This window comes from Rhinolophus sinicus, linkage group LG15 (assembly GCF_036562045.2).
Source record: "Rhinolophus sinicus isolate RSC01 linkage group LG15, ASM3656204v1, whole genome shotgun sequence".
NCBI classification, from domain to species: Eukaryota; Metazoa; Chordata; class Mammalia; order Chiroptera; family Rhinolophidae; genus Rhinolophus; species Rhinolophus sinicus.
This window is the reverse complement of record NC_133764.1, coordinates 23,239,859-23,263,504: the sequence shown is the minus strand read 5'-3', so window position 1 is coordinate 23,263,504 and position 23,646 is coordinate 23,239,859. Positions and strand designations below refer to the sequence as shown.

At 52.4% G+C, this 23,646-nt stretch overlaps 1 protein-coding gene and 1 long non-coding RNA gene across 4 annotated transcripts in view; one reads left to right on the top strand and one right to left on the bottom strand.

Moving 5' to 3' along the window:
- The window catches only part of LOC141568807 (uncharacterized), a 23,992-nt gene extending 4,963 nt beyond the window's left edge, over window positions 1-19,029 (bottom strand). Inside the window, exons 1-4 of one of the 2 annotated variants that reach the window (XR_012492023.1) lie at window positions 18,921-19,029; window positions 10,280-10,388; window positions 4,049-4,177; window positions 1,927-2,050 (exon numbers count right to left, since the gene is read on the bottom strand). This is a non-coding gene — a long non-coding RNA (uncharacterized LOC141568807). The remainder of the gene's footprint in view (window positions 1-1,926; window positions 2,051-4,048; window positions 4,178-10,279; window positions 10,389-18,920) is intronic. The other variant, XR_012492024.1, reaches the window with a different exon arrangement.
- Window positions 18,387-23,646, top strand: part of LHX1 (LIM homeobox 1) — an 8,579-nt gene continuing 3,319 nt past the window's right edge. Inside the window, exons 1-4 of one of the 2 annotated variants that reach the window (XM_019732597.2) lie at window positions 18,387-19,686; window positions 19,988-20,694; window positions 22,540-22,766; window positions 22,863-23,140. In XM_019732597.2, the coding sequence (XP_019588156.1) occupies window positions 20,525-20,694; window positions 22,540-22,766; window positions 22,863-23,140 (675 nt within the window). In that variant the 5' untranslated portion in view covers window positions 18,387-19,686; window positions 19,988-20,524. Of the gene's footprint in view, window positions 20,695-22,539; window positions 22,767-22,862; window positions 23,141-23,646 lie in introns of both variants that reach the window. The other variant, XM_019732596.2, reaches the window with a different exon arrangement.

The following is a 23,646-nucleotide window of genomic DNA, read 5'->3' as shown; positions in this document are numbered from 1 at the left end:
TTCGCAATCTTCCTTCCGCCACTTGCAGGCTCAGCCCCCATCTCCTTGCTAGCCCCCCATTTGCTGTTAGCGTAGCCATAGCAGTTATATTAGTGGCCAATGGCTCACTGGTTACAGCTGACGGCCAACTAGCCACAGCTGATGGCCATCCAGTCACAGTTGATGGCCATTTACTACCTGAGCCAGCACCTTTCTATGTGAGGCCGAGAGCCTGGAAACTGCTCTCTGGGGCTCTGTCCCCACACACGGCCTAACCCAGGACGTGGCATACGTATAATAGGTGATTAGTAAAAATTGGCTGAATGAAAAGTTGGTTCTTTTGCATCAAGGACCAATATTTTTAGATATAAAATTATAGAATGCATTATGCTCGCTTCGGCAGCACATATACTAAAATTATAGGATGCATTGATTAGGAAAACGGGCACTGTTCTTTTCCCCACAAGGTCTTCCCAATGACTCTACCAAAAAGTGTATTTGCCCCTATGATGTCATTTTAATATCATCTGTGTATGTCTATGGAGATTTCACTTTACTGCCAATGTTGCCATTTCCTAATTTTATGTCCTTTTCACTTAACTCCTACCTAAGGCCCAAACCTCAGTCATGGTGGTAGCTGGATATACAAGCAACCAGACGAGGCTACCTGAATGCAAAACTACCCCAAATTCTCCACCACACAGAACCTTCTATGAAACTGTGATGTAAGGTATAGTTCCCAATAAGTTGTTTATTCCTAACTCAATTTTGCTATCCCAAACCTTCCATTAGAGTTGATATTCATTATTTTAAAAATATTTGTTGGTCACTGTGTACCAGGGGCTGGGGATACAGCAGTGAATAAATCCTTACCCCATGTGGAGTTCACATTCCGCTGTGTATTTATTTTTACCTCCCAGTTGGGATTGTGATGTATTTAGAGTCAGACTTGGGTTCGTATCCAAATTCTGTCTCTCAGAAACTGAGGAGGGGCAGGGTATTTCACCTGCCTGGGCCTCAGTTTATTTATCTGTAACATCGTTATAATAATACCTACGAGTATCTACCTATCTTACAGTCAGGTTATTGGGAGGATGAACCTTCCTCCCATGTCCCCTTCCTTGGCAGGGCAGAATTTGGAGTTAAACCACAAGGAAGGTAGGCGAGAGGGAGACAAAACTCAATCTGAGCCCACAAATAAAAGTCTGATTAAGTCCTCTTTATATCTGGATTTCTACGCCCAGGCTGGCCACAGCAGTGCCCCCACCTGCACAGAACTTCACAGTTTACAAAGCTATTGCACAACCAGCCTCCCCCAAGCCAATCCTCTTCATGCCGTGTTAAGTAAATGGGACAGGGAGGAGTCGGGTTCAGAAACGGGAAGTGCTTCCTGAGTCAAGTAGCTGCTGAGACGAGTCCAGACCTCCGGCTCCTCTGAGCACGTCCTCCTTCATCCGTGGCCTTTCTGAGTGATGGGAGACATGAGTGGGGTCCAGAAAGGTCACTCCAGCTGGCCAGAAGCAGGGATCGGCCCACCCGTCCTAGGATGAACCTGGCCTAAGGTGGACCTTTGCATGTCCAGGACTCCTTCAGCTGGGCCAATCCTCTCTGAGGTCAGAGACCACAGCACCTGCAGCTTTTGTGTCCCCTCCCTCACCATCTCAACGCTGTCCCTGTGGGGCCTCAGGCAGGGTGTTTGATCATTTCGAATCGCTTCAGTGTCCCCTTTATAAAGCTAGAGAGAGTCTGTCTCGGTGGTCTTTAAAGCCTTTTCAGACTTGATGTTCTAGGATTTTGGGTATCCTGAAGAGGATAGGTCCCGTATATGTGCTAACATGCAGGAGCAACTAAATGGTTGATGGGCAATCAAAAATAGCCTTGATTTCCCTCTTTCTTTGGGGATCCATCCCACCGCTCCCCAGTCCTTTCCCATCGGTCTTACATTACCCTCCACTCCCACCGCGACCTTCTCCAGGATAGTGATGAACCACCAGACATGGTCCCCAAGATGACACCAGGCCTCAGAAACAGTTCTCCCATACTCTGATCAAATTCAAAGTCAATCTGGAGGCTAGAGGGAGGAATGGAGCAGATAGTGTTTAACTAAAATTGCTCAGCTGTGTTGTCTTCTGGGCGGGGCATGCAGCTATGGAATGGATGTCTGCACTGGGCCTTCTTGGGACTCAATATTTTTTTCCCACCACTGCACCCCACCCCATGGCCAGCGGGGCATGTTGGGGGAAGTGTCTGGAAGCAAGTGATAAAGACTCTTTCTCTGGCTGCCCTTCCTTCCAGCAAAAATAAAAGCACCACTATTGGATGCCCGCCATGTACCAGGCACAGTGCTAGGCCATTTACGTGCATTATTTCCATGTAGAGGGGATGACATGTGCTCCATTTTCATCTCCAAGTGCCATGGGCATCTTGGGCTGAGTCTAGCTAGCTTTGGGATGGGTAATCAGCCAAATTTGGCCTTCGGAGGTAGAGCAGGAAGGTTGCAGTGAAAGATGAAGACAGTCCTACCGGCTGTGTCCCCACAACCAGTGTGCACACCCATGTGCGTACACTCACACAGGCACTCACACACACACACACACACACACACACGCCCCCTCCTCTCTCTTGGCCAGGGAGATGCTGGCTCCACCAGTTGGCAGAGGCTAGATCGAGGGCAAGGAAGCTGCCACTAAGAAAGTTGAGTGCAAGAAGCCAGGGACACAGTGGGGTGAATTCTCAGCTTTCAAGGACAAGAACGTTGCCTCCAAACCAGGAGTTCTGGGAGCCCTGGAAACTCTAGGATGGAGAAGAGGAACATAGATGACGTGTCTGCTTTTTATCCCACTAATGCCTCTTGAGAAGTGATATCTCTCTAAAGCCAAAGTTCCTGTGATGAGGCTTAACATGGCCACTTTGGAAAAAAACCTCAGCTCCAGGAATGTAACAACAGAAAATAATTAAGGTCTAATAAGGTCAGTGTTCCACCTTAACACCTTTTCAGTTCCAGTTAAAACCTCTACTAATTTGCCAAGAAAAACCAGCCTCACTTGGGTCTTATTATTTGAATCACGTCCTGTCTCTTAATTTAAACGAGAGACTCACATAAGGATTTTTTTTTTTTAAATTACAATGCCGACTTTCTTCCAGTTGATTACGGTATATGACTCTCTGCTGGAAGGCCATTATTTTTTGCTATGATTTACAAAGCATTTAAAGCGAAATCAATGTAATAAATATTGAAGTATTGTAATAGATAATTCCATATATTTAACTGGAGACACCACACAGCCCTGGTTTGGGCAGCCAGGAGAGGAGCAGGGAAAGGATGGGGTGGTAGAATGACCTGGTATTCGCTTGAAGGGTGATGTCTCCTCTTTTCTCCCGGATTCAGTCAGCCAGGATTCACTGAGTTCTCCCTAAGGTCTGCACACTGTGCAAGGACTTGAGAGTGTGGGGAGTGTAAGGTGCCCAAAACATGTCCTCCAGGTGCTGTAGACTCTTCGGAGAAATTTCTCTGCACTGGAAGACCAGTAATGGAGGCCACAAGGTACCCAAGGAGGCTTGTGATGGGGAAAGGGTTCAGAAGAGGGAAAGCCCCCCAGCGAGGGAGACACACATGGGGCACCAGCCTATGGGTTGGCCCCATAACACACATCTAGTGCAGGCAACATGCTCTGTCTACAGAGCCATTTGGATGCTGTGGGGATCTTCATAAAGATTTTGTCGACTGTACACTGCAGGCTTGTGATGGAGCTTGGGTACTGTATGCACACACACACACACACACACACACACGCTCGCATACATACTCACACATACACAAGCACACCCACATTTAGCAGATCTTGGAGGAGGAAGATGTATTATCCCTTGCCTTCCCACCCCAAGCCTGAACCCACGCCCCAAGTCCCTAGCGCTGAACATTTTCCACCATAAATCCCAGGAGGGGGCACACAGAGGGAAAGGGAGCAGAGAGAGATTTACAGCAAACTTGCTTCCTGACACCTCTTGGCCCATCCCATAAAATAACAATATCACCAGATAAATCACACCGAGTCTCAGGGGATCTTACCCTCGTCCTTGTGGGGTCTTTGGTGGAAGTCAGTGGGACATGGTCAGAGGATTCCACCCAGCTGGGTTCTCCATGACAACATCAATCTTGTATAGCATGAGGTGGGGGGTTGTGTCTCAGACCTAATCTCTGGAGTATGAGGGGTGGGGTAGGTGGAGAGAGCATTAAGCTATCATCACCCAAGAGAGAGAGCATGGCATAAGGAATTCAGCATGGGCTCTGAGCAAATCCAGCTCAAATTCCCAGCTGTGTGACTTTGGGCAAGTTACTTAACCTTTCTGGGCCTTGGTTTACTTCTCTGTAAAAGCAGGACATAGAATATCCACTTAACAGGATATGTGTGAAGATTTGTTGAGAATAATGTATGCCAAAGTGCCTGGCGTATAGTAGGTACTCAGAAATAGTTCTGATTCAGGGGAACTGAAGTGGCACAACCTTGAAGGAGTGAGTATGTGTGTGGGGGGGGCTGGGGGCTGGAAAGGGGGCACGCTCTGGCCTGAGCACCCCTAGTATCTCCAGCCGCAGGAGGATCAGGAGTTCACCCGCAGGGCAGCTGTCAGCAGCTCAGTGGATGGATGAGTGAAAGTGTAAGGGGTGGGAGGCAAAGGTGCTGAGGAGGGAGCCATCTCTTCAAATAAAAATGAAAGGAGCATGGTGGATGAAATAATGGAGCTGTTTAATAATAAGCCCCGCCCAAGGCACCTCTGCCCACTGCCAGCCCTCCTGCCCACTTCCCTGCAGTTCCGTGCCCCTGTCCCGTTTTCTGAAGTTTCCCTCAATGTAAAGGCCCATTAGTGTCCCTGATTCTTTTGGGCGGCCAGAGAGCAGAAGAACCCCTTCCCAAGTCCCTGGGCCTCTGCCCCCTCCCAGCCTTTCACATCTCCCACTGAGGGGTGACTGGAATTCGGAGGATGTTGAGTGATGTCTGGGCAGATTAGCACCCCAAAGCTGGCAGATCTATTAGGAGGCCTTTGTGGGGGAGGGGGTTCGGGGGGAGAAGGGGTTTTGCCATTCTCTGAGCAACTGGATTACACAGTCAGGGGATTAGGTAAGAACTCGCTGCTTAAACTGCCTCTTCACAGCCCAGCCTCTGCCCTGGCTCTCAGCCTCCTGCATTCTCAGTGGGGAATCATAGGGAGCCTTGTCTTGCCTTTAAGGTGGGTTTTTATTGTTGGTTTTTGGTGATTGGAGTCATCCTTGAGGGCAAAACCAAGTCTTTTCTTCCCCCATCCCCCAAAGTTATGACACCAAAGAGGGACTCAAAAGAGATCAGCTTGCCATCACCTCCACTAACCTTCACCTTCCACGAGGACCTCAGCTCTGAAAATGTATCGGGAAGGTGTGGCTCAGAGAAGTGAAGTGACTTGCTCTGAATCACACAGCAAATACAGGGCAACCAAGATGGTTTCCTGACTGTGGCTGGATTGATGGGAACATGTTCTCTGCAGAGTGAGCCAGGTCTATACCAGGGTCTGGAAAGAGCCCCAGACTGTACTATTCTCCCTTACTAGAAGGAGTTATCTTCCTGAGCTTTCCTCAGAGCCAATATGAGTTTTAGAGGGAGGGGAGCCCTGCTCCCATTGGGTCTACAGTAGACCAGACCATAGCAGGAAGGGGAAAGGCAGGGAGGAGGGGAGGTAGGAAGGAGATTAGGTTTAAAGACTTTAAAGTCTTAAGGTCTAGTCCCAGCACTACTACTTAACTTGCTGTGTGTGACCTTGGGCAAACCAACTCCCTTCTCTGACCTCAGTTTGTCTTATCTGCAAAACAGAGATAACATCTCTTTCAGAATTGTTTTGAAGGCACCGGAAGAGCATCAAGTATAGCACTTGATATGTACTAGCTGCTCAAAATAATGGTGGAGGCAGAATTGGAAGTGATTTCATTTCCTTAACCCAGAGCTGTGCCCATTCCACAGAACAAGAGACGTCACTGCACATTCAAGCAACTGGTCCTTCCCACTAGGAGGGCAAATCCATCATGTTCAGCAACTGTTGGCCTCCCCCACCTGGTGTAAGGTTATTGGGGGGTCATGCCCCCCACACCTTGTGTTCACTTTCTAGAAAGAGGCCCAAAGCTGCCCACTCGAGCCTCGTGTGGCCCCTCGAGCCCTTTCGCTGACAAAGTGGTCATCTCTGACCTTCCTAATGACCTGTGTTCCTTCCAGCCAGAAAAGTCTATGATTCTGTGACCCCTAAAAGCCCTGCCCTACTAATGGTTTTATGATCTTCCCGAGGAATCCTCTCTTTGCCCTCCCTAACCCCCATCCCCTTTCAGTAGGTCCTAGTCAAAATAAACAACGTTTATGACCAGAGTAGGATTCAAGGTCCGCCTTGCAAACAAATGCGGAGCTCTTTGAAGGTGCCTGGGGAATCCATCACATCCTGGGGTGTGATGCTCCCCAGGCCCAAGAGGAGGTGGGCCCTGGGAAGGCATGCAGGCGTGGGAAGCTGGCCTCTGGACCCAGAGTTAGAATCTGAGGATACTGTGCTGTGTCTGGGGCTCCCTCCTCAGCTCCAAGCCTGCCCTCCCTGCAAGGGAAGTGAGGGGAGAGGAGGAAAAGGACTGGGCACAGCCTGACGTGTCCACCATGATCAGCAAACTTCCCCGTCCTGTGTGTGCAGACCCCCTAGCAGGCCATGACCGGGGCATGTCATCAGGGGAAAAGGGGACAAAATAGAAGAGTGGGGGAAAAATAAAGAGGCAAATGGAGAAATTGTAAGCATGCCTGGATGAGAGGGTTAGAGCCGAAACCACACAGGTCTCAGGCCCCATCGCTACTTCCAGTGCCCACCTGGATGATGGAGTAACTGTAGCCACCTTGGGACAACTTTCCTAAAGAAAATGAATCCAACCACCTTCAGCAGAAAATCAGCCAGCGGAGGTAAAGAGAGAGAGCGGGAGAGAATTCAGGAAAGAGAAATAACCCGGCTCCATTCTGAGTTTCTCTGGGAGGCCCGAAACATCAACTTTAGTGAGAATACTGAGGGAGAACTGGAAACCCTCCATCCAGAACGAACCCCTCCCCCACACACACACCCTCTTCAGTATCTTCAGTCGGAGAAAGGGGCCCACGGGCAGCAGCCCATGTTGTCTCAGCTCTGCCTTCCGCTTGCCACGTGGATGAGACACCTCACCCGGGCTCAGCCTCCTCTGGCAGGTGCAGCTGCAAGATTTGTTTTCAAGAGGGACTCGCTCTGCCTGCGGTACAGTTGTTGGAGAATATTATGGTAGGATTCCCAAAGGCCCAAGCCTGAGAGCAGCTTTCTAGGACATGCAGCTCAAGGCTTTCATCAGTCACCGCACCAGTCTCCAGAACTGGGGCGTGGGCCTAGGGGCTGGTGTTCTCTGACTCAGGCCTGTGCCTATGCCTTCTCGCTTACCCTTCTAAAAATACTGTGCTACCCGACAGGTTAGGTGAGGAGCTAGACAGGAAATATGTGCAGGTCGCAAGGTATCTATCACATGTATCAGGTAACTGCTTATAGCATTTGCTTATAAGGCATTATAATTAAAGTTTGGCGAGTGAGGCTCAGGGAGAAGGAAGATGGGAACAAAGATGGAAAGGAACAAAGAGACAGCTAGAAATGTAGGTATGAGTCTTCCCAGGATAAATAGAGTTTGTTCAAAAATTATCCTCTTCCTAAACTGAAAGAATAATTTTAATAACTTTTTATGATCTGACGAGTTTAGAACTTTCAGCAGAATGCCCTGGTGCCCAGCACGGTGCTTTGTATATAAAAGGTCCAAGGCATAGAGTTTTAGGGATAGAAGGGCTGTGGAGAGCATCTAGGCCAGTAGGTCTCAGTGTTGGTTGAATATAGAATCACCTGGGGTGCTTTTAAAAAATGAGCTGCTGAGCACCTATCTCCAGAGATTCTGATCTAATTGTTTGGGGTGGAGCCCAGATGCCTGTATTTTTTTCAAAGCTCCCCAGATGATTCTACTGTGCAGCCAGGGTTGAGAACCACTGGTCTGGGCCGGTATTTCACCTTACAGAGGTAGAAACTGAGGCCCAGAGAGCAGGTTACCTAGGCTCACACAGACAATTGGCAGTAGAACCAGGACCAGAGAAGCCACTCAGGTATCCTGATTCCTTTGTTAAGTGAGCAAATAGAAGATTGATCCCCTTTTGGAGGCATCTCTGTCTGAAGAGACCAGCTCCCCAACCCCTCCCCCCACCTGCACATTTTCATCAGAGGCCAGGCAGGCTGGCATTTTGACACTGTTCCTCCCAGCCTCCCAGCCTGAAAGCGTCAGGGCTCATACAGGGCAAACACCCAATTCAGATCTTGTCTGCGAGGTATGGCGTCCCCGAAAGTAACAGGGCAGCTGTTGCACCTAGCCCTTGGAGTGTCAGTGTATGCCCCAGAGCAGGGGTGCAGGAGTGTGTGTGTGCAAATGTGCACACACACGGAGATGCACACTTATGCAGGAGCCTGTGCAGAGGCTTCTCCTGCATGAGGATACGCGTTCTTCCAGGCACTTACAGTGAAAGCACTTACACGTGTAGGTATAAATAGCCACATGTGGGGTAATAGAATTTGTGTTCACGTCAGCACCCATCTACGCAGCAGTGCAGGTGTGTAAACAAAATATGTACGAGTGCACCAAAGATTCTAAAATGCTATTAGAGTTGATGTGTCTGTGATTGTGTACAGGTGCATAAAGCTGGATCTATTTTTACAGAACCTACGCTTACATTTACCAGTGGAGACATATACACGGCAATATGTATGGGCCTGGCTGGCCATGTGAATGTGTGTGACTGGCAGTTTGTGTGTGCAGGGAGAGATGTGGAGAGAAAAAAGGTTTCTGCTGTTTACATCACATTTTTCCTAAGTAATCACTGGGAACTATGCATGTTGGAAAACTGTATCTTTCATGCTTAAATATATCTCGGCATATATAAATGAAATATGATTATTGTGCCAACTGAGATGCTACACATTAACATTGTTTATCATTGATAGAATTAAATAACCCATGCAAGGTCCTGGTAGCATTTCTTACAATTTTATTTAACACTGCTTTGGCCAAGCAGCATTTGGCAAACACTACATAGACACTGTACATTACTGCAACAAATGCATAATTTGTAAGATATATAACAGAGGAATGTCATCTAAAAATTCCAACTGTCCCCTTCTTTTTTCGGGCTCAACTTATCCCCCTTCCCTCCCCAAACCTGATTAAAACCCATCCCTTCACACTTCCCTAGGAGGTCCCTGCATTTGTATTTAACAGAGATAAAATGGAGGGTGAGGATTTGGGGTGGGGGAAGAGATAACACTCTAAGACCTGGTCTCTGGAATGTTTCTGCTCCTCCCCAGTCTGCCAGAGGCAGGCCCGAGCCCCAGCAAGTGTTAAAATAGGGAGACCAAAGGAAGCATTTTTATAGGTTCTGCAGACCCTCGGGTTGACTGACAAAGTTATTCATTCAGAATGAGTAAAACGAGCATTGAACTTATCAAATTAGTAGTAAATCCTTCATTAAAAGATTCATAGTGGTGGTTCCCTGCTTCTCTTTTTTAAGGGGAAGTTGTATCCTCTCTAGAGCCCAAATGAGAAGAACTTTACACATTGTTACAGGCCTGCCAGCTCACCTTTCAAATTGTGTGCTGGCCGAGGACCTAGAATGTGGACTAAATTATGAGTGACCCGACAGAAAAGAAAAACTCAAGCGCTGGGAAGGCTGGGATCTTCATGTACAAGTCCAAACTAGAACACGAGCAAGAAAATGGTAGAACCACAAATGAGGGTCAGACAAGCTGAAAATGCTTCCTTACCAGCCACGGGGCCGTTAAAGTGGTTGTATTTACTTCTCAAAGATTAGGAATAAATAACAACTGTAGGTTTCCCCCAAATTTACAAAGGACTTCTTAATATCCCAGGAGCCAGGGCCAAGATCCCATATAAAATGTCAAAGCCCTGCTCTTTGGGATCTGTTGTTACCACCACTGGACTTCATTTTGACATGACAGTATCCAGATGAAGACAAGGGACTCCCTACACCTGCTTTCCTACGTTCTAAGTTTCTCTAACATCTTTACTATTGAGACCCCGGAGGCCTCTGAGAGGGAAAGACTAAACGTGGCCAAGTATAAATTGAACAATGATCGGACCCACCCCCACTCCCCAAATCCTCTGCCACCTGCAATGAAGCAGTCATCAGAACTATCTTCCCAGGCAGGCCCTGGCCCTTCTCCGCCAGCGGGAATATCAGCCGACCTGCTTGGGGGACAGCTGGAGTGCCCCCACCAGTAAGTATTGTATCATCTTCACATCGCTCAAGTCAGGAAGTTGGCTCTCCAGAACTTGGTGCCACATGCGCTGTCTCCTGAGTGAATATAGAAGAAAAAAAAAGAAAGAAAGAAAGGAAGAAAGAAAAAGAAAGTTTCCTAATGTTTGGATTAGAAGAAAGAATGGTAACAAGCACCCATCAATGCGTGTGTCCCTGCCCAAAACACTCACGCACGCACATGCACACAAACACACACACACACACACACACACACACTCCCACACATCCTGTCCATGCAGACAAATCATGAATCATCTCCGTGGCTGAACATTTTAGTGTTCAGTAATATTCTCAGAGGCCCAAGGTTTTCAGGCAAATCCCAGGTCTGTGCACAAGGACACTGCATAAATCCCTCCCCTTATGAAAGGCCAGTCTGAGCAGATGGGACCACTCTTAAGTAAACTGCTGAGCCCTCCCTTGTCCATCTCAGGAGGAGCGGCAGGGGGCTGGCTCTGCCAGCCCTGCGAGCAGAGAGCAGCAAAAGCTGCTAATTCTGAGGCTAATGTTCACATCCCCAACTTATCTCTCTGAGGGAGGTGTGCTTTTGACCACACAATCCTCCCTCCCCTCCCCCAAAGGGAAATCAGATCTTGAAGTTAAACTGGAGGAGGCCGCTGCAGACCAAGTGGTGGCCAGAGTTGGGAAAGCAAATAAGAACACTGGAGAGCTGGCCGGGGCTAGGAGGAGGTGAGAGGTGAGAGGGCCCCTCAAACCGTTTCTTTCCATGCTAAGTCTGGGGAAATAACCACACAACAGCTCCACTTTCCGATAACTTGCCTCCTTATGTTTATGAATAAAAGATTTAAAAAAAAAAAAAAAAAAAGGAAGGAAGGACCAGATAATTAAATACTCAGCTTCCTCCAGCCCATTCTGTCTGGTCCCCCACCTGCAGCCTAGGCCAAATATATACACTGCACCATCTCCCACCCCTGCCCTTACTTATCTCCCCAGGTGTGTCAGGAAGACATAAGGCAGGTGGATGAAGAAAGACAGACCCGGGCACCCCAGGTGCTCACCAGGAAATGCATGGACTGTGAAATTACACGAGGGCTGGACAACTTACCACCACGCTGGAACCCTTGGGGTACTGAAATAATTAACTTGCTAATCAGCTACACCTTGCTTTTCCCTTTCTTCCTGGAAAAAACAACTGCAGATCACGTTCACGTCAGGTTCCTATGTCAGTCACTTAGAGACAAGCAATGCTTTGGAAGAAATATACTCTCTGCCTACATGTAGTCTGAAATGGGTTGGACTAACTTAGGCCTCCTCCACTTCCCACCAGGCCTGGGGGCCACACAGAGACAGAATGTTTCTGGAGATGCAGGGTTTTTTATGTCCACGCCACAGAGCTTTTCCATCTCCGCTAAGCTTTCTCGCTTTCGGCCCTCTTTAGCCTGCTTGCTGGTGCTAAACAGCCTGAGATCCATGTGGAGAAAAGAGGATTGATTAGAATCGTAATAATAATCCCCGGCGTCCGGCTTTAGTGTTCACAAAGTGTTTCCACGCATTATCTCATTCAGCCAGAGGAGGTTGGAGCTGGAGGGACCTTAGCAACCATTTAGCCCAATCCCCTTGTGTTACAGATGGGGAAACTGAGGCCTACAACGTTTAAATATCTTCTCCAAAGGCCGTAGCTAAGGACAGTGTGGCCAGGTCCCCATGTTCATTGTCTACAGATCCTGCGTCACCTCTGATCTTCTGAAAAGAGGGAAAGAACATGGTCACTGTTTTGCTCTACAGCTGATATAAACCAAAAAATTAAGAGTAGGTCCTGAGAATGAATAAAAACAACTCTTGTAAGAAATTGTTTTTGGGGTTGGGAGTGGGGGACATTAGTCTTAAGTCCTGAATGGGACATGTTAATCACTTCTCTCTGTCTCTTTGTCCCCTCATCTCCTCCCTTCTCTCCAGGTTTAAACATAAGAACATTAATGCAGTTTCAGATCTAAAGCTTAATTTGTCCGTAGGTGGGGGGGGCATTTTTCTTGGGTTCAAATCTGGCACCTATGCCTCTAGGATTTGCAGCAGAATGGGCTCGTGTATGATGTGTGTGTCCACTCACAACACTGGATTTCGTGGAGAAAAACAGGCATCTTGATCCTTTCACAGATCAGATGATTTGCAAATTAATAGCTCTTTCCCCTTGAGGCTCTGAGGAGGTGAAAAAGATTTCTGGTGACGGGTGGGGGAGGAAGGCAGAAAAATACAAAATGGGGAAAGGAAGTAAAATGACATTGCATTCTGTAAGAAAATACTTCCCTATGAATGGCACGTGTGTTTGGATGTGGGTCTGTGCATTTCCACAGGGCTGCCTTGCCCCCGTTGCCCGAGCCTGTTGGAAGGTAAGCGGTTCCTTTGTGTGTTCGTTTATTACTAAGCCCAACTCTTTTCCCTCTAAAACTCCTTCTTCTCCCTGTTGAGCTGACCATGCTTCTGGATTTATGAAGAGAGATGTTTTAGCAGAAATCCCCCAGAGTGTCCCATCAGCCCTAAATCCCAGGCCCGCTCACCCCCCCAAGACCCCATGACACACAGCATGCCAACACGGCTTCCTCTTGCCTATGCATTAGCCATCCATTGTGGCAACCTGACATCTCTCACACATAAAACCGTAAGAGAGAAATAAAATATCTGTCTCTTGGCGAAAATAAAGCTTTGCCTCCCTCCTGATGTATAGGATATAAAATAAAGCCGCGGCTCCAATAGTGGCTTTTCCTTATGCCGGAGTTGCCTTTGCACACACGGAGACAATGAAGACGGATGGTTTGGGACGAGGCCCAGCCTCCTGGGGCCGCCTTCACCCTTTTTTATTATCGATTCTCCCCCCCCTCCCTGCCTGTTTCTTTCTTCTTCACTTTCTTTCCTTTCTGGTTTGGATTTGCCTTTTATATGCCCTTCTTTTTCTTTCCTCTGGAACTTTATTCCTCTGGCTCACTTTCTTTCTATAGCATGATAGAGACAGGGAGAGAAGAGCTAAGTTTCTCACCTTCTCAGACACACCCACCAACTCTCCTGTCTCCCTCTTCTTCAGACCCCCAACTCTCTCTGGACTACCAGTCCCTATGACGAATTTTGCTGTTACTGCTTGGGGATTTGCTTTGGTCAAAGGCACAAATGTTCCCAAGGGACAATTAAGAATGTGTTTAGTGGGGTGGAGGAAGTGGATTTTTTTTTTCCTGGGGAGCTGCCCTTCTCCCCTCCTTCCTCTCCCTAGGCTGGGTGGTTTATGCATCTCAGCAGTTATTTATTTAGCCTCTGAGAAGGCCAACAGAGCAAAGCTGCCACCTCCAAGAGGTGAGGGTTGACATTCACCTTACAAACCCAAGCCTCAAAGTGTCATCAGACAGCCTTTGGGCCTTGGGTCCAAGCCAATTTAGCTACCAAGGGTCTAGCCAAGTCCAACACTTTCTCCCCTGCTTCTTTCTCCATCCTGAAAACTGGGGGTGCTCCTCATGCTCACACCTATAGATAGAACTGTCCCCCTGAGCCAGTCACAGGTACATTCACCTTCCTGCCTTCCCATATGGTGACGTGCCTACCTTTTTTCTCCTCTGTCCTGAGGCCTCACTCTTGCTAGGTGTGCATTGCGATCCACTGTGCTTCTGTGTCTCTCTACTCATGTCTGGGTGGGTTTATCTCTAGAAGCCTCTTCCCATCTTTGCCCTGACCTCAACCTTCCTGCTGCTCTCTGCATCTACCTAAGGCTATTTCCCAACCCATTCAAAACCTCGCCTGCTCTCCTCAGGGCTGCAGGACACATCCCAGCTCCTGGGAAAACTAAATAGTGACTAAAAGAAGGGGGACAGGGTCTGGGATCCTTGGGGAGCAACAGGGGTGGGGAGCTTTGTTGTTGCCTAGAGGTAGAAAATGTCCAGCAGAGGGGCAGTGGGTGGCTTTCAGCCGCTGAGATTGATGAAGGGCCTCATTGTATGTGTGGAGGGCTTCTGGTCACTCCTAATCGGAGATCTTTATTAATGCAAACATGGAGGGGCTGATGAGGCAGCAACATCTGTTGAATTCTGTCCCCCAAAAGAGGGGAGGGGGACTTAGAGCTGCCAGGTCCAGAAAGAACTCAATCCCAGTCCCAAAAGTGGTTATCTTTGGGGGTCTCTCTCTCTCCACTTGATATCTCTCCAGATATCGGCAGTGACCACCTCCATTAGGTAAGGGGAGAGAGTCAATTAGTGAGAGGATTAATTACTCGAAGGCACGAGCCCCGTTTGTCTTCTTTACTGGGTGTGAGTGTGTGTTCAGAGAGAGGAACACGGGCACGCACCCAAATACACATTGTTGTCACGCCGTCTTAGACGTTTTATTTATTTATTGGATTTGTGCCCAGAGCCGCTCACAAGCTTTTCCACCAGCGCTGTCTCCCACCAAACACGCTGCCTCCTTTTCTCCCATCTACGAATGTGCCTGTCACACACCCGCACACCCTGGACTCCTGCCTGCTGCCTGCAGGGTCCTTGGCTCTGCGTCCCTCCCCACCACCTTTTTTTTTGTCACTAGGTGTCTTTCGGGGTCTTTTTTCCCCTTTCTTTTCCTCTATTTCTCCATGCATTTCCCCCCAGCACATCTTTGCTCCTTTTATCTCCGCTTGCTTTTCCACCTTCCTCTCTTCTTTTCTCTGGTTTTCTGCCCTTATTCTTGGTGCCCTCTCCTTCACTTCTTTCTCTGCCCTGCCAACTCTTGCTTGCTCATTCCCTTCTCAGACGTCCCCGTCCTATCTTTGCTCTGGCCGCACAGTGCTGACTTGTATCTGAGCTCACACGGTCCACCTCGCTTCCCTCTCCGTGCCCAGGGTCCCTCCAGCCTTCATGGGAAGCCCAAGTGCACACCGTGAAGTCCTAGCCGGATGCTGTCCTTTCCTGGCCTTTGGGTTCCCTCCACCCTACTCTGCACCTTGGCCTCAGAATACATGGCTGGGCAAAGTACACATGGGGCACGGTGACCAGCTCCCACCCCAAACTTCTCTCCTTCAATAGTGCACTGACAGAGGGGTCTCAAGCAAACCCTCTAACTTGGGGTTCTTCCGAAGGAGATAATACTGATCCTTTCTCTTACTATGTGGTTCAGGGGAAATAGTGCTATCAACTGTAAAGTGCTGCACACAAATAGGCCAGGAGAGCGAGATGGAGTGAGATTAAGAACTTGAGGCAGGAGACAAGAGAGGCAAAGGAGAGCACAGAGAGGTCGGATCAGATCTGAGGGACCCTGGCCAAACAGTTTCCTGTCGCATGTGCGGTATCCTCAGTGAGTCTATTTGGAGTTTGCATGGCCTCCGGGACCCGCAGGCTGTCTCCCTCCTGCCTCTTCCTGGCCCCGTGTGGCTGGTTGCGCTCCATTCCTGTGGCCAGGTGCAGGTAACCACTTAGAGTCCGCTCTGCCCCAGGCGCCTTCTTTCGAGACCTCACTGCCTGTTTCTGGGGGTTGTGGGCTAGATAGGAGCAGCGCAGTGGGCGAGGGGGAAGCAGCCACAGGCTGGCCGGGCTGAACAGGCTTTGGTTCTTGTGCAGCAGGAGCCACTTGGGAACCTACAGGATTGAGGCAAGATAGGGCTCCGAACTAAGGAGGCAGATGAAGGAAGGGGTGCAGGAGAGGGTGCCTTCAGCCCCCAAAAGTGCAGGTGGCTGGGGAGGGCTGGTAGAATCCCCTCGGTGCCCAATTCCCCTGAAGGGACCCTCCTCTGGGGCTGCTCTTCAAGGCACTTCTCAGAAGAGAAACCTATAATGTGAAAGCCCTTTCCTGAGCCCTCTGGGGCCTTTTCCAAGAGTGCCTGGGGATGAGGTGGAGAGGATTCTGCAGCCACTGAGGATCCTCACGGCATCCTGTCCAGAATTTATATGACCTGGGGCGATGTACATGGTTATGGGTCTGCGTGACTTGGAGGGTGTTGGGCAGGAAAGCTCTTGTGCACTTCATTCAGGGCACAGGCAGTAGTTGGCTGTGAGGATGAGATGGAAAGGTTGATGCTCTTCACCGAGCAGACATTGGTTTAAATGCAGAACTGAGCTGAGAGGCTTCGGAGATCGTGAATTTGGAAAGCTGAGTCAGTTTTCTCTCCATGTCTCTGCGACCAATTACATTTAAAAATAAAAACTCAGTGGAAACGAAGAAAACATTAATCTAGCGTGCTGTCACGGTGAAGGCGTTAAATCTGGACTTTAAACCTAGACTCAGGAGCCAAGAGGCAGGCCTAGAGTTGTGCTCCCCGACCTGCTAGTAGACACTGGGGTTGGTTCTGTAGACCTGGAGCCATCTGGACACAGGACAAGCAGAGCTGGATGCCCTAGAGCACATGTCCTCGCCCTCAACACCTCTACCACTCTGTTTTGCCGGCAGTGACGGGCCCTCTTTCCCCCATGTCAGGATCCCAAGGTCCCTGCACCCCCAAACTGGTGGCAACCTTCTCCTGCCCACCCAAAAGAAGGCAGCGAGCCCTGGGCTCAGGAAGGGCCGGCAGCCGGGTCCAGCTGTCACCCCACAAGTCCCCCGCAGACCGCCCCCCACCCCCATGGCTCCTCTGCTTTGCATGAGAAGGAGCCCAGCTGGGGCGGGGGCGGAGGCGAGCCACTCGGGGACAGGGTCCGCTATAGATACCAGAAAGGGGCGGTTGGGTTGAGGGCGATAGTTGCAAGACAGCTGGGGGAGGGAGGAGCGTGGAGACCGCTGGACTGGACCAGCTCCTCCCGCCAGACCTCACCCAGCGCAGCGGGCTGGGGAGGCGCCTCGGGTCCGGTGGAAGAGGCGAGGACCCCTCCCTCGCCACGCAGCTCTTAGTGCCTCTCCGGGTCCTGGAGTACTGGTACCAGTACGGGTGGGCTTGCTCCTGGAAGTGTCCGGTCCGCAGGTGGAGCACAAAGCCAAGTCTGAGCCCACGAAGCCGGCCTGCTGGGTTGGAAAACCGCCCTCCCAGAGCCCCAGCCTGGGAGAGACCCGCGGAGGGGGCTGATTCGAGAGACAAGCAACCCGAACACCGTGGGGGGAGGGGGGAGGGAGGGAGGGAGAGAGAGAGAGAGAGAGAGAGAGAGAGAAGGGCGAAGGCGAAGGCGTTAGAGGCGCGCGGCGGGACTAGATTTCGGCTTCCAATGAAAAGGTGACGTGGACAGCAAGGCAGGGGCTGTTCCGCAAGCCCTGGGGTTGCAGGGCAGTACTAGGGGAGGCTTGGAGGCAGAAAAGGAACGTTGGCCGAACCCTAAAACTCCAGTCCCACGAAGCGCAAACCAAATTCGCTGTACGGGTTTCCCGGTTCGTCCGAAAAGGGTATTCCATTTGCAGAGGGCTGGATTCCCTGCCTACCCGTACTCAATGCAATGGCGTTTCACTGCGCATTTTCCCCGTTAGCCTCGGGCCCTGTGTGGGATGTCTCAGCCCCGCATCTCGAGTGGGGGCAAAAGGCCAATCCCAAAATACCGGCTAGACCTGACTGGCTGCACACCCTTATTTCCTTCCACTCTAGGGCCGAATGCGCTTTCCTAACACCCCTTTTCCCACAAAACAGAAACAAGGAGCAAAAGACCAGAACTGCTCAGCCCTGCCACTTTCAAACTTAGGGAGAAATCCTGGTTAAGCATAGGAATGGTGCTGTGGAAACGGAATTTGGTATTTGACTAGCATGGGCTAGGGAACTGGAGTGACTCATCAAGGCTAAGGCTTTCAGGACCCGGACTCGACCCCCATATCCGGGATAATCTGCCCCCGCGGGCAGTGGTCCCGAGTTTATACTCAGAGCGGAATTAGGGAGGTATGGTCTCATTGCAAGTGAGCTACCGAGTATGTGCACAGTCGGCAGTTGTCTGGGGAAGGTGGTGCCAACCAGAGGCCTGGAAAAGGGGAGGACAGAAATCCGGGCCCACTCTGCCCGTGTGCTGCACACCCCAAGCCACTGCAGCCGCTTTGTGGAACCCCCGGGATATTCCCCTTCCCACCGCCACTGCCACCACTCCACCCCACTCCACCCCACCCCACCCCCAGCCGCCGCTGGACCCCCGCGGTTTCCCGCCTAGTCGCTTGTTTTTGTATGTAAAAGGATCACAGTATCTTCACAATTTCTCACCCAGGTTGTAACTCCTCACCCGAGGCGCTTCCCCACCCACTCCTTTCCTCCTGCCAGGCGCCGCGCCTGCGGTCTCCCCCGCCCCCACCAGGAAACCGCCGGAATCAACTTTTCAAGACCGCGCTGCCGGAAACCGACACCCAGATCTCTCAGAGACGCGGACCCTGTGGACTTTGGGTGGAGTGGGGGAGGGGGCACAGAAGGAAGGACCGAAGGAGGGAAATTCTGCTGCCAAGTGCCCTCCCTCCACCACTTCCCCAAAGACGCGCGGGGCAAACTTCTAGGCCAAGAAAGCAAGAAGGAGGGTGCGGGGGCGGGGGGGAGCCAACATCCAATGAATTGCAAAGCCAAACTATGCACCGGGGCCGCTGGGGCTCCCGGACCCAGCTGCACCCCAACCTTCAAAAAGGCTTGATCTTGGATTATTCCCACCCTCCAGAACTCTGCCTTCCGCCTGCGCCTGAACTCGCGTGTTCTCGCAGTCCCTCCCACCAAACCCGACGCCTTACCGGAGCAGGAGGGAGCCGGGGCACCTCGCTGCCCGCCGCCCGCACCACGCGGGGCCGCGATTGCGGCCGCCACTGATCCTCTAAACGCGGTCTCCCCGCACTCTCCCCGGCCGGGGGGATGCAGAATGGTTTACAGAGGGACCGCGAGCCGCTGATTGGTCGCAGGCCGCCGTGACGTCGGCGGGCGCTGCATTAAGGCGAGGGGGCTTCCAGAGCTCAGCCAACAGCCGGGAGCAGTGACCGAGCCGCCGGAGCTGGGGAGAGACGCGCTGGGGCGGCGGACTGGGCCAGGAGACCAGGGACAGAGGGACGCTTGTCCTGGGAGAGCCAGCAACGAACCGCGGCCTGGGCGGCGACAGCTGCGGCCAGTGCCGAGCTGTTCCCGCGGCGCAGAACTCTAGCCGCTGCACCAGGACGTTTTTAAAAGCTCTCCAAGCTACTCCCCCTCCTCCCGACTCCTCCCGCTGCAAAAGGGGAAAAAAAGGAAGGAAGGAAAGAGGCTAGAAAGGAAACCCAGATTTGCCACTACAACGAAAAAACAGGGGAAAAGAAAAAGTCGAGCGACTGTAGGGTTGGACGCAGGCAGCCGGAGCGTTGGGCCAGCGATGCGGGGCTGCGCGCCCAGGCGGCCGCGAATGGTGACTGGAGCCACGATGCACGGCCAGGCGCGGTGAGGAGCCAGCCGGTATCATCTCCTCGAAGGAGTCCAGGCGCAGGGAGGGCGGTCCCGAGAACACGGAGGCCGCCAGGCAGGCCACCGGTCGAGGTGACGGGGCTGGGGCGGTGGGAAGCGAGCGAGCGCGTCTGGCTGCGTCCGCCCGGAGTTGTCCCTCTCCGTTCTCGATTGACACAAACACTTCTCCAAAAGGGGGGGAAATCTAAGCAAGAACTACAGTCAACAACGAGATCTTCCTTCCACCCTCCCCTCCCTCCCACCCCCTTCGGCCTGCCCCGCCCCCTCCCCCGGCCCACCGCGGGCGCCCAACGCATCCCGACCCGCTGCGCGATGCCGGCAGTTTAGGATCCAAAGCTTCTCTACTCATTTTGTTCTTTTCTTTTATAAAAAGAGGAGGGGAAATCCCGGTGGCTGAAAGCCGGGCACACACACACCCGTCCTCATATCCCGACAAAAGCAGATGCACTTTGACTTCTGACAGCTCTACCTCAAGCCCGAGAGAACTCAGCGGCGCTTTCCCTGCAACCCGAGCTCGCCGCGTCGTCTTCTTCCTTCTCCGTCTCCGTCTTATTTATTTATTTACGTCCCCGTCACTGTTCTCGGTGACCTTCACTCTTTCGCGGGCTCTGGGCAGAAGAGTCGCTTTCGCACTCGCCTGAGACTCTTTTCCTGGCCCCAGGAGCTGCGGCGGCGCTTCTGTGCCCCGGGGCCCTGGGACTTCCGGGCTGCACACCACTGAGGTGCCTCCCGGCCCCCACTGGCCTCGTTTCCCTCTCTTTTGATTTCCTGGTGCGGGTTTTGGCCTGCACCGCCGAGTGTGTTTCCTCTTTTTGGAGGGCCTGGAGAGTTCTCGCCAGTCGTCTTCGGGAGTCATCTCGGCCCTACCTGCTCTTCTCTCTCCGGGCCTCACCCGACCAAACCAAAGACCATGGTGCACTGTGCCGGCTGCAAAAGGCCCATCCTGGACCGCTTCCTCTTGAACGTGCTGGACAGGGCCTGGCACGTCAAGTGCGTCCAGTGCTGTGAATGTAAGTGCAACCTGACCGAGAAGTGCTTCTCCCGGGATGGCAAGCTCTACTGCAAGAACGACTTCTTTCGGTGAGTACTTCCCTCAAGCGCCTCTGCTGCTCCCTCCCCGCGGGCCCTTTCTGGCCAGCTACGGATCAGAGGTCAGCGTGGCCTCGGCGGCCGCGTTAGGAACTACCTTCGGAGAGGGCAGCCAAGTCCCACCGGCGCCCGCCTCTTCGCCAGCTGGCGCGCTGGGCGCTTGGGACGCGGCCCTGCTTGCCTCCTGGAAATTGTGGGTCCGGGCTTGGCTGCACGTACCCGGGAAGAAAAGGTCTGAGCCTGCCTCGGCCCAGAAGCCCCTCCAAGCTTGGAGGGAGGCAGCGCAGCCTCGGGTGTCAGTAGCCTCGGCTCCTGTCTTTCTCAGTGCGCGGAGCTTTCCAGCAACTGCATTCTTGGGTCCTCCTGGGTTGCTCGCTCTCCAGGCTGAGCTTAGAAGCCGAGGCTAGCTCCATGCCACTGCCTTTTCCGTCTCCGAGAGGTTTGGGCATGAACCGCCGAGCCTTTTGTAATGGAGTGTCCGAGTCGCCTGCCTTGGCAGCGACAGAGAAGAGCTCAGCCCTGGTGCCTATCCTGCACATCCCGGGTGTTCCCCAAACCCCAGCTGGCATCCAAGAAGCAGTCCGGGTAAACTGCGGCAAGGTGCCAGCGAAATGCCCCGAGGCTTCAGCCTCCGCGAAGACCTTTTCCCCTGTTTCCCCCCTGCTACCCGGGGTTAGGTCTCCGCCCAACGCGGACTCGGCTCTGAGGTGAAGGCTCCACTCGGAGTTCTCCCAGGCACTGCCCCGCGCCCCTCCAGCCACCTTTTTTCGAAAACCTGGGGAGAAGTCGAGATTTCTCCCGTCGCCCCTCCTCCCTTTAGCATTTTAATTGTATTCCCTTAAACTCATTATCTTGCCACCAAATCTATACAAACACACAAGTCAACAGAGAAGAACAGAAGCAAATGGGAATTGTAATCCCCTTGTGTGGGTTTGAAATCTCGCAGTTTACTGGGCTAACTTGGTCTCTTTTCTGAGTTTATGGTTACAGATCAAACTGGGGGGGGGGGTTGAGCGTTCAAAGCCACCTGTCCCCAGTGCTGCCCCAGGACGCGTGGCTCCACGGAGCAAAGCGTTGTGCAGGCTGGTATTGCGGGGAAGAAACGCAGGCTAAGCCTCTGAGCCTCCGCAGGCCGTGCCAGGTTTCCCCGGTACTGGCTGGAACTGAGCCGGAGAGCGACGAACCGTGCCGGCTGCCAGTGGGCCCCAGAGGCCTTGCTCCGGTAAAGCGCGGCCAGGAACCTAGGGCCAAGCCTTTGCTCTAGCTTGCGTCAACCTGCCGGGCTTTGGGCTTGAACGTGGCAGCAGTCCAGCTGCGGCCGTCTGGGCTCTCCGCGGCTGTTTGTTTACCTGCGGCGGGACTGGACCTTGCCAACTCCCAGCCTGTGCGCGGGTCCTTTTGCGGTGAAGGAGAGGCGACAGTAGGAGAGATAAGCAGCGCTCCGGACGCGTTTATATGGGGCTCTAGTTCGAATTTGATTACTTTTCTGAATCTAATCTAAAGTGCCTCCCTCCCCTTTCCCATCGCCGCCTTGCCGCTTTCTTCTGTCGCTTTTCCCCCCTCTAGGACAACGCTAGGCGTGAGGCTAGGGGTGGGGGCAGCTTAGGCCCCTATCTCTCTCACTCTAACCCTGTGTATCTTCTCCCCGACTTTTCATGATGACCCCGCTCTCCCTGATTTTTTGGCTGCTTGATCGGCATTTCGTCTCTCTCTCTCCCTCTTCCTTTTCCATTTCCTTACCTCCTTCTTCCACTTTCTATTTCGTTCTTTTCCGTCTTTTTCCCTGCCTCTGTCTTCCCCTGCCCCTCATCGACCCGCCATCCCCCCCCCCTGCAGGTGTTTCGGTACCAAATGCGCGGGCTGCGCGCAGGGCATCTCCCCTAGCGACCTGGTGCGGAGAGCACGCAGCAAAGTGTTTCACCTGAACTGCTTCACCTGCATGATGTGTAACAAGCAGCTCTCTACTGGAGAGGAGCTCTACATCATCGACGAGAACAAGTTCGTCTGCAAAGAGGATTACCTAAGCAACAGCAGTGTCGCCAAAGAGAACAGCCTCCATTCGGGTGAGGCCCCAATTCCCGACTCGCTGTGGGCGGGCGGGTCCTGGGGGAGGAAGGCCCGCCAAAGCAGCTGCTCACCTGTCCCTTCCTTCTCCCCAGCCACCACGGGCAGTGACCCCAGTTTGTCTCCGGACTCCCAAGACCCATCCCAGGACGACGCCAAGGACTCGGAGAGCGCCAATGTATCGGACAAGGAAGGGGGCAGCAACGAGAATGACGACCAGAACCTGGGCGCCAAGCGGCGGGGGCCGCGCACCACCATCAAAGCCAAGCAGCTGGAGACGCTGAAGGCCGCCTTCGCCGCGACGCCCAAGCCCACCCGCCATATCCGCGAGCAGCTGGCTCAGGAGACTGGCCTCAACATGCGCGTCATCCAGGTCAGGGCCCCGGCGTGCCACTCAGTTCCCCTGAGACTCACATGGCTCCTCCAGGCCAGCGTCTAGGAGTGGAGCGAATTCGTGGAGGCTGGCGGAGGGGGAGGGGAGAGGCACAGACACGTCCCTACCGCGCGACCTTTGAAGTGCCGCCTGGTGCGTAGAGCATCTGGAAATCCCTAGGTCTCCTCCTTTTTCTTGTCCAACTCAGATGATAATGGTGGCGGAGGGACGGGGAGCTCCGCAGGAGGCTGGAGGAGAGGACATTGTCAGACGTTTCGTTTTGAGTTGGGACACTTTTTTCTGTAGCACTCACGCCTGTTTAGATGGAGCAGAGAGGTCGCTGTGCATGCCGGAGTTAAACGGGTCCTCTGGTTCTGCACCACGTGATCTCCCTCTGCATCCCCAACCCCAACTTTTTGGGTTTCTTGCCCAAGTTAGACAAGCTGCAGAACAGACTTTACCTCCGGAGAGAGGAGGGACGTCCGGGGTTGAAAGTGAGGTGGTGG